Source organism: Salmo trutta, chromosome 33 (genome assembly GCF_901001165.1).
Source record: "Salmo trutta chromosome 33, fSalTru1.1, whole genome shotgun sequence".
NCBI lineage: Eukaryota > Metazoa > Chordata > Actinopteri > Salmoniformes > Salmonidae > Salmo > Salmo trutta.
Genome location: NC_042989.1, coordinates 29,660,791 through 29,675,808, shown reverse-complemented (window position 1 = coordinate 29,675,808; position 15,018 = coordinate 29,660,791). Strand labels below are relative to the sequence as shown.

Genomic DNA, 15,018 nt, shown 5'->3' with positions numbered 1-15,018 from the left:
CAGAGTTACCTCTGCTGCAGAGGATAAGTTCATTAGAGTTAACTGCTCATTGGATTGCAGACCAAATAAAAGCCTCACAGAATTAAAGTAACAGACACATCTCAACATCGACTGCTTGAATCAGGCCTTCATGGTCGAATTGCTGTAAAGAAACAACTACTGAAGGACACTTTTATAAGAAGAGACTTGCTTGGGCCAAGAAACACGAACAATGGACATTACACCGGTGGAAATCTGTCCTTTTAGTCTGAGTCCAAATTGGAGATTTTTGTTTCCAACCGCTATGTATTTGTGTGAGACAGAGTAGGTGAACGGATGATCTCAGCATGTGTGGTTTCCACTGTCAAGCATGGAGGAGGTGTAATGTTGTGGGGGTTGCTTTGCTGCTGACACTGTCGATTTATAATTCAAGGGAAAATTAACTAGCGTGACTACTAGAGGTCGCCCGATTTAATCGGAATGGCCGATTTCAAGTTTTCATAGCAATCGGTATTTTTGGACACCGATTTGCCGAATTATGTTTTGTAATTTAAAAAAAATACAACATTTTTTTACACCTTTTATTTAACTAGGCAAGTCAGTTAAGAACACATTCTTATTTTCAATGACGGCCTAGGAACGGTGGGTTAACTGCCTTGTTCAGGGGCAGAACGACAGATTTTTACCTTGTCAGCTCGGGGATTCAATCTTGCAACCTTACGGTTAACTAGTCCAACGCTCTAACCACCTGCTTTACATTGCATTCCACGAGGAGCCTGCCTGTTACGCGAATACAGTAAGAAGCCAAGGTAAGTTGCTAGTTAGCATTAAACTTATCTTATAAAAAACAATCATAATCACTAGTTAACTACACATGGTTGACGATATTACTAGTTTATCTAGGATGTCCTGCGTTGCATTGAATCGATGCGGTGCGCGTTCGCGAAAAACGACTGTCATTGCTCCAACGTGTACATAACCATAAACATCAATGTCTTTCTTAAAATCAATACACAAGTATATATTTTCAAACCTGCATATTTAGCTAAAAGAAATCCACGTTAGCAGGCAATATTAACCAGGTGAAATTGTGTCACTTCTCTTGCGTTCATTGCACGCGGAGTCAGGGTATATGCAACAGTTTGGGCCGCCTGGCTCGTTGCGAACTAATTTGCCTGAATTTTACGTAATTATGACATAACATTGAAGGTTGTGCAATGAAACAGGAATATTTAGACTTATGGATGCCACCCGTTAGGTAAAATACGGAACGGTTCCGTATGTCACTGAAAGAACAAAACTTTTGTTTTTGAGATGATAGTTTCCGGATTCGACCATATTAATGACCTAAGGCTCGTATTTCTGTGTGTTTATTATAATTAAGTCTATGATTTGATAGAGCAGTCTGACTGAGCGGTGGTAGGCACCAGCAGGCTCGTAAGCATTCATTCAAACAGCACTTTCGTGCGTTTTGCTAGCTGCTCTTCGCAATGCTTCAAGCGTTGCCCTGTTTATGACTTCAAGCCTACCAACTCCCAAGATTAGGCTGGTGTAACCGATGTGAAATGGCTAGCTAGCTAGCGGGGTGCGCGCTAATAGCGTTTCAAACGTCACTCGCTCTGAGACTTGGAGTAGTTGTTCCCCTTGCTCTGCATGGGTAATGCTGCTTTGAGGTTGGCTGTTGTCGATGTGTTCCTGGTTCGAGCCCAGGTAGGAGCGAGGAGAGGGACGGAAGCTATACTGTTACACTGGCAATACTAAAGTGCCTATAAGAACATCCAATAGTCAAAGGTATATGAAATACAAATCGTATAGAAAGAAATAGTCCTATAATTCCTATAATAACTACATCCTAAAACTTCTTACCTGGGAATATTAAAGACTCATGTTAAAAGGAACCACCAGCTTTCATATGTTCTCATGTTCTGAGCAAGGCACTTTAATGTTAGCTTTCTTACATGGCACATATTGCACTTTTACTTTCTTCTCCAACACTTTGTTTTTGCGTTATTTAAACCAAATTGAACATGTTTTAAATATTTATTTGAGGCTAAATTGATTTTATTGATGTATTATATTAAGTTAAAATAAGTATTCATTCAGTATTGTTGTAATTTTCATTATTACAAATAAATGTAAAAAAATATGTCGCTTAATCGGTAGCTGCTTTTTTAGTCCTCCGATAATCGGTATCGGCGTTGAAAAATCATAATCGGTTGACCTCTAATGACTACCACAGCATTCTGCAGCGATACACCATCCCATCTGGTTTGCGCTCTGTGGGACTATCATTTGTTTTTCAACAGGACATTGACCCAAAATGCACCTCCAGGCTGTGTAAGGGATATTTGACCAAGGACAGTGATGGAGTGTTGCATCAGATGACCTGGCTTCCACAATCACCCGACCTCAACCCAATTGAGGTGGTTTGGGGTGAGTTGGACTGCAGAGTGAAGGAAAAGCAGCCAGCAAGTGCTCAGCATTTGTGAGAACTCCTTCAAGACTATTGGAAAAGCATTTCTCATGAAGCTAGTTGAGAGAATTCCAAGAATGTGCAACGCTGTCAAGGCAAAGGGTGGTTACTTTGAAGAATCTCAATTATAAAATATATTTAGATTTATTTAACTTTTTTTTGGTTACTACATGATTCCATATGTCATTTCATAGTTTTGATGTCCTCACTATTATTATACAATGTAGAAAATAAAGAAAACCCCTTTAATGAGTAGGTGTCCAAACTGATACTGTGTATGAGAGGACTGGATCAGTGAAAACAGTATGGTGGAAGCTCCACACTTTACAGCTTGTATGCAAATGTGGCATTGGTCCAGTGAATGCAGCTATGGTACTCAGTGGTCATAGCACACTGTTGGCCTTTATTTTGCATAAATACTCATGCCGTATTAACCACCTCATGTCAATGCACATGACTTGGTGTATTTGCAGCCCTTTAACACATCTCCCTCTCTCTTCTCCCTCTCCAGCGAGGGAGACGTGGTCAGTCTGCACCTGCTCCAGCTGGCCTTCAGTGAGAGGAAGTGTTTGGGCTCAGGAAAGATCCTCTATGAGGTAACCGTAATTTCAACCCATGTTTTTACCTCAATGATTTTTTTTCTGTCTAACTGAAATAAGTAGCTATTCCCGCTTCCAGCAATGCATCGAGACAGGTCCAATTTCTGTTCAATGACCCTTTTGTTTGGTAAAGACTGTACTGACGGTCAACTGGTTGTTCAGGGTCAAGTGTTTTGCACCGCGATCGTGGTGTTAAAGCCCAAAGCTTGCTGGTTTCCAACAGTTCTTCTCAATGTTTCAGTCCTGAAGATGTAATTTAGTCATCTATTATGCCCAACCATATTTATTTCTTACTTAAATGTGGTGCTTTCACTGCTTTGAGACCTTTTAATCTTTCCATTGGCACTGTATTAACGTTAATCCTCTCTCCCCTGCCGTCTCCTTCTCTCCTAGGGTCTGGAGTACTGTGAGGAACGGTACAGTCAGGAGCTGAGCAGCACAGCCTTCCCCCTGAGGGCTCAGGCCACCAACACCCGCTTGCTCAGCTGCCAGACCATCGAGAAGTTCCGACACCATCCTGACAGAGACGACAGCATGAACGAAGGTACCTTTTCCTTCATCTCAAGTCATCTCAACTCAAATCTTTTCAGGATTATATTGGTGTCTAAGTGACCAGAAAACCAACAACAAAAAAATGGCATGTGTTCTTTATTACCTACGTGGGTGGTATTCACTTACTAGACACCAAATGGACCGAAAAGGAGTGGGGCTACCTGAACATGTCCAACAGGAAATGCACATTTGTTTTCCTTTGCAAAATTATTTGCCACAGTGTGCTCTAATGAATGCGACCCTGGAGCGAAAAGGATGTACAGTTGAAGGCGGAAGTTTACATACACCTTAGCCAAATACATTTAAACTCAGTTTTTCACAATTCCTGACATTTAATCCTAGTAAAAATTCCTTGTCTTAGGTAAGTTAGGATCACCACTTTATTTTAATAATGTGAAATGTTAGAATAATAGTAGAGAGAATGATTTATTTCAGCTTTTATTTCTTTCGTCACATTCCCAGTGGGTCAGAAGTTTACATACACTCAATTAGTATTTGGTAGAATTGCCTTTAAATTGTTTAACTTGGGTCAAACGTTTCGGGTAGCCTTCCACAAGCTTCCCACAATAAGTTGGGTGTATTTTGGTCCATTCCTCCTGACAGAGCTGGTGTAACTGAGTCAGGTTTGTAGGCCTCCTTGCTCGCACACACTTTTTCAGTTCTGCCACAAATTTTCTATAGGATTGAGGTCAGGGCTTTGTGATGGCCACTCCAATAGCTTGACTTTGTTGTCCTTAAGCCATTTTGCCACAACTTTGGAAGAATGCTTGGGGTCGTTGTCCATTTGGAAGACCCATTTGCGACCAAGCTTTAACTTCCTGACTGATGTCTTGAGATGTTGCTTTAATATATCCACATAATTTTCCTACCTCATGATGCCATCTATTTTGTGTGGGTGCACCAGTCCCTCGTGCAGCAAAGCACCCCCACAACATGATGCTGTCACCCCTGTGCTTCACGGTTGGGATGGTGTTCTTCGGCTTGCAAGCCTCCCCCTTTTTCCTCCAAACATAACGGTGGTCATTATGGCCAAACAGTTCTATTTTAGTTTCCTCAGACCACAGGACATTTCTCCAAAAAGTATGATCTTTGTCCCCATGTGCAGTTGCAAACCGTAGTCTGGCTTTTTTATGACGGTTTTGGAGCAGTGGCTTCTTCCTTGCTGAGCGGCCTTTCAGGTTATGTCGATATAGGACTCGTTTTACTGTGGATATAGATACTTTTGTACCTGTTTCCTCCAGCATCTTCGCACGGTCCTTTGCTGTTTTTCTGGGATTCATTTGCACTTTTTGCACCAAAGTACGTTCATCTCTAGGAGACAGAACGTGTCTCCTTCCTGAGCGGTATGATGGCTGCGTGGTCCCATGGTGCTTATACTTGCGTACTATTGTTTGTACAGAAGCTTCTAAAGCAATGACACATTTTCTGGAATTTTACAAGCTGTTTAACGGCACAGTCAATTTAGTGTATGTCAACTTCTGACCCACTGGAATTGTGATGCAGTGAAATAATCTGTAGGTAAACATTTGTTAGAAAAATTACTTGTCATGCACAAAGTAGATGTCCAAACCGACTTGCCAAAACTATAGTGTGTTCACAAGAAATTTGTGGCGTGGTTGAAAAACGAGTTTTAATGACTCCAACCTAAGTGTATGTAAACTTCTGACTTAAACTGTATGTGATGCTTGCTCTTTCATTGTTGTGGTCACTGCTGGTACTCAGGCCTTCTCTCCTTTCTCCCCCGTCAGTTGCATCTCCAGACACCAGCGTGTCCATTTTCAGCTGGCAGGTGAAGGCCTACGGACAGGGCAACCCCTCCACTTACATCGGCGTCTTTGACATCAACAGATGGTACCACGCACAGATGCCTGACTCTCTGAGGTAACATTCTGACATAAATATCCCGTCAACAGCCGCCTAAATTGCATGGTGTGTCCAATTTCCCCGAATACCAGGTGTTCATCAATCAGATTATTTATTCATTTATGAATGTAGTTGGTTGGGGGTGTTGATGGGAATTTTTTTTGGGGGTTGATAGAAAGCTTTTACATGATTACATGACAATGTAACCAACGTGTGTGTGTCAGAACGGGGGAATCTCTGCGCAGCTGTCCCTACCTGGCCGTGTGGTCTCTGGATTCGGTGGTGGAGATGACGTCACCCTGCCCCCTGTTGGACGTCCTGGTGCACGAGCGCAGCCTGAGCCGCGGCCTGCCCTACACCTGTCCCCCTCCAGAACAGTTCTTCAACCCCACCACATACAACTTCGGCAAGTTGGACGCACAATGCACGCCTTTTCACACAACACCCTGAGCTCTTTAAAGCCATTCAGATAAGTTTTGTAATGTTGTCATGACTTGGTCATTTGTTTTTCCTTGGAACAGATGCAACCTGTTTGCTCAACACTGGTATTGTGCACTTAACTTGCTCTGGGTATCAGAAAGAGGTGAGTTTATCCCTACGTTTTTGGTGTATTTTCTCCATCTGTATCTTTGCAAAGATAGTTATAGTGTATGCGGAAAGTATTCAGACCCCTTGACTTTTTCCACATTTTGGTATAGGACAGCCTTATTCTAAAATTGATGAAAGTAAAGATTTTCTTCATCAATCGACACACAATACCTCATTATGACAAAGCAAAAACGTGTATTTTGAGGTTTGCAAATTTATATAAAAACAATAACTTTATTTACATACGTTTTCAAACACTTTGCTATGAGATTCGAAATTGAGCTCAGGTGCATCCTGTTTCCATTGATCATCCTTGAGATGTTTCTACAACTTGATTGTGGAGTCCACCTGTGGTAAATTCAATTGATTAGACATGATTTTGAAAGGCACACACCTGTCTATATATGGTCCCACAGTTGACAGTCCATGTCAGAGCAAAAACCAAGCCGTGAGCTTGATGGAATTGTCCGTAGAGCTCCAAGACAGGATTGTGTTGGCATTGATCTGGGGAAAGGTACCAAAAATGTCTGCAGCTTTGAAGGTCCCCAAGAACACAGTGGCCTCATCATTCTTAAATGGATGAAGTTTGAAACCAACAAGACTCTTCCTAGAGCTGGCTGCCCGGCCAAACTGAGCAATCAGGAGACGAGGGCCTTGGTCAGGGAGGTGAGCAAGAACCCGATGGCCACTCTGACAGAGCTCCAGAGTCCCTCTGTGGAGATGGGAGAAACTTCCAGAAGGACAACCGTCTTTGCAGCACTCTACCAATCAGGCCTTTATGGTAGAGTGGCCAGACAGAAGCCACTCCTCAGGTAAAGGTATATGACATCTCGCTTGGAGTTTGCCAAAAGGCACCGAAAGGACTCTCAGACCATGAGAAACAAGATTCTCTGGTCTGATGAAACCAAGATTGAACTCTGGCCTGAATGCCAAGCGTCATGTCTGGAGGAAACCTGTCACCATCCCTGTGGTGAAGCATGGTGGTGGCAGCATCATGCTGTGGGGATGGTTTTCAGTGGCAGGGACTGGGAGACTCGCGAGGATCGAGGGAAAGATGAACAGAGCCAAGTACAGAGAGATCCTTGATGAAAACCTGCTCCAGAGTGCTCAGGACCACAAACTGGTTTGAATGTTTACCTTCCAACAGGATAGTGACCCAAGCACACAGCCAAGTCAACGCAGGTGTGGCTTCAGTACAAGTCTCAATGTCCTTGAGTGGCCCAGCCAGAGCCCGGACTTGAACTCGATAGAACATCTCTGGAGAGACCTAAAAATAGCTGTACAGAAACACTCCCTATCCAACTTGACAGAGCTTGAGAGGATCTGCAGAGAAGAATGGGAGAAACTTCCCAAATACAGGTGTGCCAAGCTTGTAGCTTGTTTTTTCTTTGTCATTATGGGGTATTGTGTGTAGATTGATTTAAATCGTTTTTCCCCTCATCAATTTTAGAACAAGGCTGTACTGTATCTTTCCGAATGCACTGTACATATGGCTAACATGAAGACTCTCAATTTATTGACTATTAAGCCTATAGTGATCCGTAGTCTATATAGCAGGATGTTATCTTGTGAATCACATTAACTGTCTCTTGCTGTCGCAGACTCTGAGCTTCTTGAAGAAGGCTGCTCCCTGCTCCAGTGATGTCATCTCAAACGGCTACTCCCGCTGCCTGATGTCCGGCCTGCTCTCCTCTCGCCTGGCTGACGTGCAGCCCTCCAGCCTCTCTCAGGTACACACACAGCTTTTGAAAGGTTGACGGTTATTCCTTTTTGCTGTACAAACTTTCCAATGTCTAAAGGTTTTTAAGGACTATTTTATATGTGACTGCACTAACTCAACCTGCCGAACTCTCTTCCTCTCTCTGGTCAGGAAGAGCAGTTGGACGCCATCTTGTCTACAGCCATAGAGACCAGCTCCTTGGGCCTGATCACCAGCTGTATCAAGCAGTGGACCGCTGAGGGTGAGACACTGCATAACAACACTGGCACCCTGTTATTTAGATCAACCCTGGCTTCATCTCCTCTACTACATGTTCACTAATCCGAACACACACAACAGGTGAATCACTTGCTGATATTCACATCCTCGCAGATAGAGGAAAGAGACGAGGTGACACAGCCAGTTTGGGTTATTGAGATGCACCCCTAGATTGGATTTCTCTCTAATGTAAAATGGTGGTATTGGCTTCACAGAGCAACCAGGCTCTGCGGTGAACCTGCGCTACATTCTGGAGTGGGCCTGGGACAAGGTGGTACACACCAAGGAGCAGCTGGATGGCATATGTGAGTGTTTCCTACTACAGTGATCAGCATGACACTGTCAACACCTTGTTGATCTTCTGGTTTACATTAAAAAGAATACTCATAGCTGCGTATTTGGTTGGTAACTGTAGCAACTTGCAGCTGTGTTGTCATGTGATTTCTTCAAGCATTTTTGGATTTGATATGTTTTCCTAGATTTTCTTATAAGTGAGGAGGTCCAGCAATCTGGACTGTGTTTTCTGATTTCCATCTGCCCTTATTCTTTGTCTCCCCCCAGGTGCTCCCCTGTTTGACAGCTCGTCTAACTTCACGGACTCCCCGACCCTTCAGCTGCTGCAGCACAGCCAGAGGCTACTGGGGAACCTCAGCACCATCTTCCACTGTCTGCTCAGAGAGGCACAGGAACTCACTCAGCGAGGTAAATCCTAATTCAGACAAGGGGCACCGTTGCAAGGAGGCTTATTTATTTCAATGTTGAAGCACTGGTCTTTGACTGAGCAGAGCGGCTTGTGGTGCTCATGCACCTGAATGCCACTTTGCTTCTGTAGAGAAAATGTACAAAATATCTATTTTGTGAGGCAGAGAGGGGGTTCACACAAGTGTCTTGGTTGGTGGCTTTCACTCCCTGTGGTTAGAGCCATTAACACACCCTTTACTAAAATGTCGCTAGAGAAGAAGGCTGACGTTCTACGTGTCCCCAACCAACTCGTTTTTTGGTTTATTTGCGTTTGTAACATTTTTAAATGTATTTTGTACATAATGTTGCCGCTACCATCTCTTATGACCGAAAATAACTTCTGGACATCAGGACTGCAATTACTCACCATGGACTGGCAGAATCCTTTTTTTCCTTTAGCGAGTCTGACAAGCCCGAATTGAACGATATACTGCTTTCTCGGGAACAGGCACAGATCCCCGTGATTTGTGTGAAGAGGAGGCAGAGAAAAAGGGGCCAGAGGGCAGGTTGCCTTCTGACAATTTGTAGGTGATCGAATAAACCCCCCCACTTCCTTCCATTCTGCTAGCAAACGTGCCATCTTTGGAGAATAAAATTGATGATTTACGAGGAAGTTTAAACTACCAACGGGATATTCAAAACTGTAATATCTTATGCTTCACGGAGTCGTGGCTGAACGACGACACTATCAACATACTGGTTATATGATGTACCAGCAGGATAGAACAGCGGCGTTTGGTAAGAAAAGGGGCGGTGGTCTATGTATTTTTGTAAACAGCTGGTGCACGATATCGAAGGAAGTCTCGAGCTATTGCTCGCCCGAGGTAGAGTTTCTCATGATAAGCTGTAGAACACACTACCTACCGAGAGAATGTTCATCAGTATTCTTTGTAGCTGTTTACATACCACCACAGTCAGAGGCTGGAACTGAGATGGCATTGAATGAGCTTTATTCCGCCATAAGCAAACAAGAAAATGGTCACCCAGAGGTGGCGCTCCTAGTAGCCGGGGACTTTAATGCAGGGAGACTTATATCCGTTTTACCAAATTTCTGTCAGCATGTTAAATGTGCAACCATAGGAAAATAAACTCTGCACCATATTTACTCCACACACAGAGACTCATACCAAGCTCCTCCCTCAGCCCTCCATTTGGTAAATCTGACCATAATTCTATCCTCCTGATTCCTGCTTACAAGCAAAAATTAAAGCAGGAAGCACCAGTGACTAGATCAATAAAAAATAAAAAAGTGGTCAGATGAAGCAGATGCTAAGCTACAGGACTGTTTTGCTAGCACAGACTGGAATATGTTCTGGGATTCCTCCAATGGCATTGAGGAGTACGCCACATCAGTCATTGGCTTCATCAATAAGTGCATCGATGACGTCCTCCCCACAATGACCGAACGTACATACCAGAAGCCAGCAATACAGGCAACATCCGCACCGAGCTAAATGCTAGAGCTGCCGCTTTCAAGGAGCAGGACTCTCAACCGGAAGCTTATAAGAAATCCCTCTATGCCCTCCGACGAACCATCAAACAGGCAAAGCATCAATACACGACTAAGATTGAATCGTACTACACCGGCTCTGATGCTGGTCGGATGTGGCAGGGTTTGCAAACCATTATACTACAAAGGGAAACACTGCCGAGAGCTGCCCAGTGACACAAGCCTACCAGACGAGCTGAACTACTTCTATGCTCGCTTCGAGGCAAATAACACTGAAACATGCATGAGAGCCCCAGCTGTTCCAGAAGACTGTAATCACGCTCTCTGCAGCCAATGCGTGTAAGATCTTTAAACAGGTCAAAATTCACAAGGCCGCAGGAACAGATGAATTACCAGGACGTGTACTCAAAGCATGCACTGACCAACTGACAAGTGTTTCACTGACATTTTCAACCTCTCCCTTTCCGACTCTGTAATACCAACATTTTTTAAGCAGACCACCACAGCGCCCTCATAGCTCATCAATAAGCTAAGGACCCTGGGACTAAACACCTCCCTCTGCAACATGCTCCTGGGTTGCCCCCAGGTGGTAAGGGTAGGTAACAACACACCTGCCACGCTGATCCTCAACACAGGGGCCTCTCCCTCCTGTACTCCCTTTTCACTCATGACTGCACTGCCTGGCACGACTCCAACACCATTAAGTTTGCCGATGACAACAATGGTAGGCCTGATCAACGACGAGACAGCCTATAGGGAGGTCGTCAGAAACCTGGCCGTGCGATGCCAGGACAACAATCTCTCCCTCAACGTGAAGACAAAGGCGATGATTTTGGACTGCAGGAAAAAAGAGGACCGCGCACACCCCATTCTCATCGACGGGGCTGCAGTGGGGCAGTTTGAGTGCTTCAAGTTCCTTGGTGTCCACATCACCAACAAACTAATATGGTCCAAGCACACCAAAAAAGTCATGAAGAGTGACAAAAAAAACTTTTTCCCCATCAGGAGACTGAAAAGATTTGGCATGGGTCCTCAGACCCCCAAGTTCTACAGCTGCACCATCAAGAGCATCCTGACTGTTTGCAGCACTGCAACTGCTCGGCCGCAAGGCACTACGGGGGGTAGTGTGACTGACCTAGTAATCACTGGGGCCAAGCTTCCTGCCATCCAGGACCTAAATACCAGGCGGTGTCAGAAGAAGGCCCAAAAAAATTAGCAATGACTCCAACCACCCTAGTCATGGATTTGGATCGAAGATGGCGTAGCAGTCGGACATGGGTTTGTCTTGGCCTGTGTAAATAGTTTTCCTTTTTTTTCGTATATATTTTAATCTCACTTTCCATCTACGAACTGAATATACTCTTCTGCAACCCGCCTCACCCAATGTGGTACGGATCTGCTATTTTTCTACTTTAGAACCGGAACCCCCATCAGAAGCTAGCCAGCTAACTAGCTACTAGCTAGTGGTCAGTTAGCCACTGCTAGCGGTCTTCAATGTTAACTCGGACACCAGCCAGCTTCAGCTCGGTCAATATCAAATGTATTTATATAGCCCTTCTTACATCAGCTGATATATCAAAGTGTTGTACAGGAACCCAGCCTAAAACCCCAAACAGCAAGCAATGCAGGTGTAGAAGCATGGTGGCTAGGAAAAACTCCCTAGAAAGACCAGAACCTAGGAAGAAACCTAGAGAGGAACCAGGCTATGAGGGGTGGCCAGTCCTCTTCTGGCTGTGCCGGGTGAAGATTATAACAGAACATGGCCAAGATGTTCAAATATTCATAAATGACCAGCATGGTCAAATAATAATCACAGTGAACAGGTCAGGGTTCCATGGCCGCAGGCAGAACAGTTGAAACCGGAGCAGCAGCACGGTCAGGTGGACTGGGGACAACAAGGAGTCATCATGCCAGGTAGTCCTGAGGCATGGTCCTAGGGGCTCAGGTCCTCCGAGAGAGCGAGAGGAAAAAAAGAGAATTAGAGAGAGCGTACTTAAATTCACACAGGACACCGGATAAGACAGGAGAAATACTCCAGATATAACAGACTGACCCGACACATAAACTACTGCAGCATAAATACTGGAGGCTGAGACAGGAGGGGTCAGGAGACACTGTGGCCCCATCCGATGATAATCCGGACAGTGCCAAACAGGCAGGATAAAACCCCACCCACTTTGCCAAAGCACATCCCCCACACCACTAGAGGGGTAACTTCAATCACCAACTTACCATCATGAGACAAGGCCGAGTATAGTCCACAAAGATCTCCGCCACGGCACAACCCAGGGGGGGGGGAGGGGGCGCCAACCCAGACAGGAAGACCACGTCAGTGACTCAACCCACTCAAGTGACGCACCCCTTCTAGGGACGGCATGGAAGAGCACCAGTAAGCCAGTGACTCACTCCCTGTAATAGGGTTAGAGGCAGAGAATTGCAGTGGAGAGGGGAACTGGCCAGGCAGACAGCAAGGGCGGTTCGTTGCTCCAGTGCCTTTCCATTCACCTTCACATGCTTGGGCCAGACTACACTCAATCATAGGACCTACTGAAGAGATGAGTCTTCAGTAAAGACTTAAAGTTTGAGATCGAGTCTGCTTCTCACATGGGTAGGCAGACCATTCCATAAAAATGGAGCTCTATAGAAGAAAGCCCTGCCTCCAGCTGTTTGCTTAGAAATTCTAGGGACGGTTAGGAGGCATGCGTCTTGTGACCGTAGCGTATGTGTAGGTATGTTCAGCAGGACCAAATCGGAAAGATGGGTAGGAGCAAGCTCATGTAATGCTCTGTAGGTTAGCAGTAAAACCTTGAAATCAGCCCTTGCCTTAACAGGAAGCCAGTATAGAGAGGCTAGCACTGGAGTAATATGATCAAATTCTTTTGTTCTAGTCAGGATTCTAGCAGCCGTGTTTAGCACTAACTGAAGTTTATTTAGTGCTTTATCTGGGTAGCCGGAAAGTAGAGCATTGCAGTAGTCTAACCTAGAAGTAACAAAAGCATGGATAAACTTTTCTGCATCATTTTTGGACAGAACATTTATCATTTTTGCAATGTTACGTAGATGGAAAAAGCTGTCCTTGAAACAGTCTTGATATGTTCGTCAAAAGAGAGATCATGGTCCAGAGTAATGCCGAGGTCCTTCACACAATACCTGCCAGTCTGCGCAGCGCGATATCAACTTGGAGCATATCTGACTGCTTTTTCTCTGCCACCTCTCCGGATTCCTACCACAAGCTCTGGACCATTACACCGGATCATCGCAGCTAACTAGCTGCAATCTGAGTGGCTACTCCTGGCTAACACCTCTGGCCCAAAGCAAGCACCACTTAGCCTCCTCCTCTGTTTGTCTGGTGATGTAGAGGTTAACCCAGGCCCTGTAGCCCACAGCTATTCCCAAGGCGCTCTCATTTGTTTTTTTTGTAACTGTAAAAGCCTTGGTTTCATGCATGTTAACATCAGAAGCCTCCTCCCTAAGTTTGTTTTATTCACTGCTTTAGCACACTCCGCCAACTCTGATGTCCTAGCAATGTCTGAATCCTGGCTTAGGAAGGCCACAAAAAAATCAGAAATTTCCATCCCCAACTACAACATTTTCCGACAAGATAGAACTGCCGAAGGGGGTGGAGTTAGCCTACAGAGTTCTGTCATGCTATCCAGGTCTGTGCCCAAACAGTTTGAGCTTCTACTTTTAAAAATCAACCTTTCCAGAAACAAGTCTCTGACCGTTTCCGCTTGTTATAGACCACCCTCAGCCCCCAGCTGTGCCCTGGACACCATATGTGAATTGATTGCCCCCCCCATCCATCTTCAGAGCTCGTGCTGCAAGGTGACCTAAACTGGAATATGCTTAACACCCCGGCCGTCCTACAATCTAAGCTAGATGCCCTCAATCTCACAAATAATCAAGGAACTTCTAGGTACAACTCTAAATCCGTAACCATGGGCACCCTCATAGATATCATCCTGACCAACTTACCCTCTAAATACACCTCTGCTGTCTTCAACCAGGATCTCAGCGATCACTGCCTCATTGCCTGCGTCCGTAATGGGTCCGTGGTCAAACAACCACCCTCATCACTGTCAAATACTCCCTAAAACACTTCAGCGAGCAGGCCTTTCTAATCGACCTGGCCAAAGTATCCCGAAGGATATTGACCTCATCCCGTCAGTAGAGGATGCCTGGTTGCTCATTAAAGTGCTTTCCTCACCTTATTAAATAAGCATGCCACATTAAAAAAATGTAGAACTAAGAACAGATATAGCCCTTGGTTCACCCCAGACTTGACTGCCCTTGACCAGCACAAAAACATCCTGTGGCGCACTGCATTAGCATCGAATAGACCCCCCCCCCCAGGCAGTTAGGGGAGGGGGGGTCTACAGGCAGTTAGGAAAGCTAAGGCTAGCTTTTTCAAACAGAAATTTGCATCATATAGCAGTAATCCCAAAAAGTTTTGAAACACTGTAAAGTCCATGGAGAATAAGAGCACCTCCTCCCAGCTGCCTGCCCACTGCACTGAGGTTAGGAAACACTGTCACCACCGATAAATCTACGATAATCTAGAATTTCAATAAGCATTTTTCTACGGCTGGCCATGCTTTCCACCTGGCTGCCCCCCCCCCCCCCTTCTCCTTCACCCAAATCCAGACAGCTGATGTTCTGAAAGAGTTGCAAAATCTGGATCCCTCCAAATCAGCTGGGCTAGACAATCTGGACCCTCTCTTTCTAAAATTATCCACCGAAATTGTTGCAACCCCTATTGCTAGCCTGTTCAACCTCTTTCGTATAGTCTGAGATC

General features: G+C 45.0%; 1 protein-coding gene across 2 annotated transcripts in view; it reads left to right on the top strand.

The window, feature by feature from the left end:
- The window catches only part of LOC115172804 (protein ELYS), a 52,598-nt gene that overhangs the window by 6,131 nt on the left and 31,449 nt on the right, over positions 1 to 15,018 (top strand). For both annotated transcript variants that reach the window (XM_029730573.1, XM_029730574.1), the window contains exons 7-15: positions 2,964 to 3,048; positions 3,445 to 3,595; positions 5,352 to 5,484; positions 5,691 to 5,872; positions 5,988 to 6,049; positions 7,656 to 7,784; positions 7,925 to 8,015; positions 8,248 to 8,337; positions 8,594 to 8,734. In XM_029730573.1, coding sequence (XP_029586433.1) covers positions 2,964 to 3,048; positions 3,445 to 3,595; positions 5,352 to 5,484; positions 5,691 to 5,872; positions 5,988 to 6,049; positions 7,656 to 7,784; positions 7,925 to 8,015; positions 8,248 to 8,337; positions 8,594 to 8,734 — 1,064 coding nt within the window. The remainder of the gene's footprint in view (positions 1 to 2,963; positions 3,049 to 3,444; positions 3,596 to 5,351; positions 5,485 to 5,690; positions 5,873 to 5,987; positions 6,050 to 7,655; positions 7,785 to 7,924; positions 8,016 to 8,247; positions 8,338 to 8,593; positions 8,735 to 15,018) is intronic.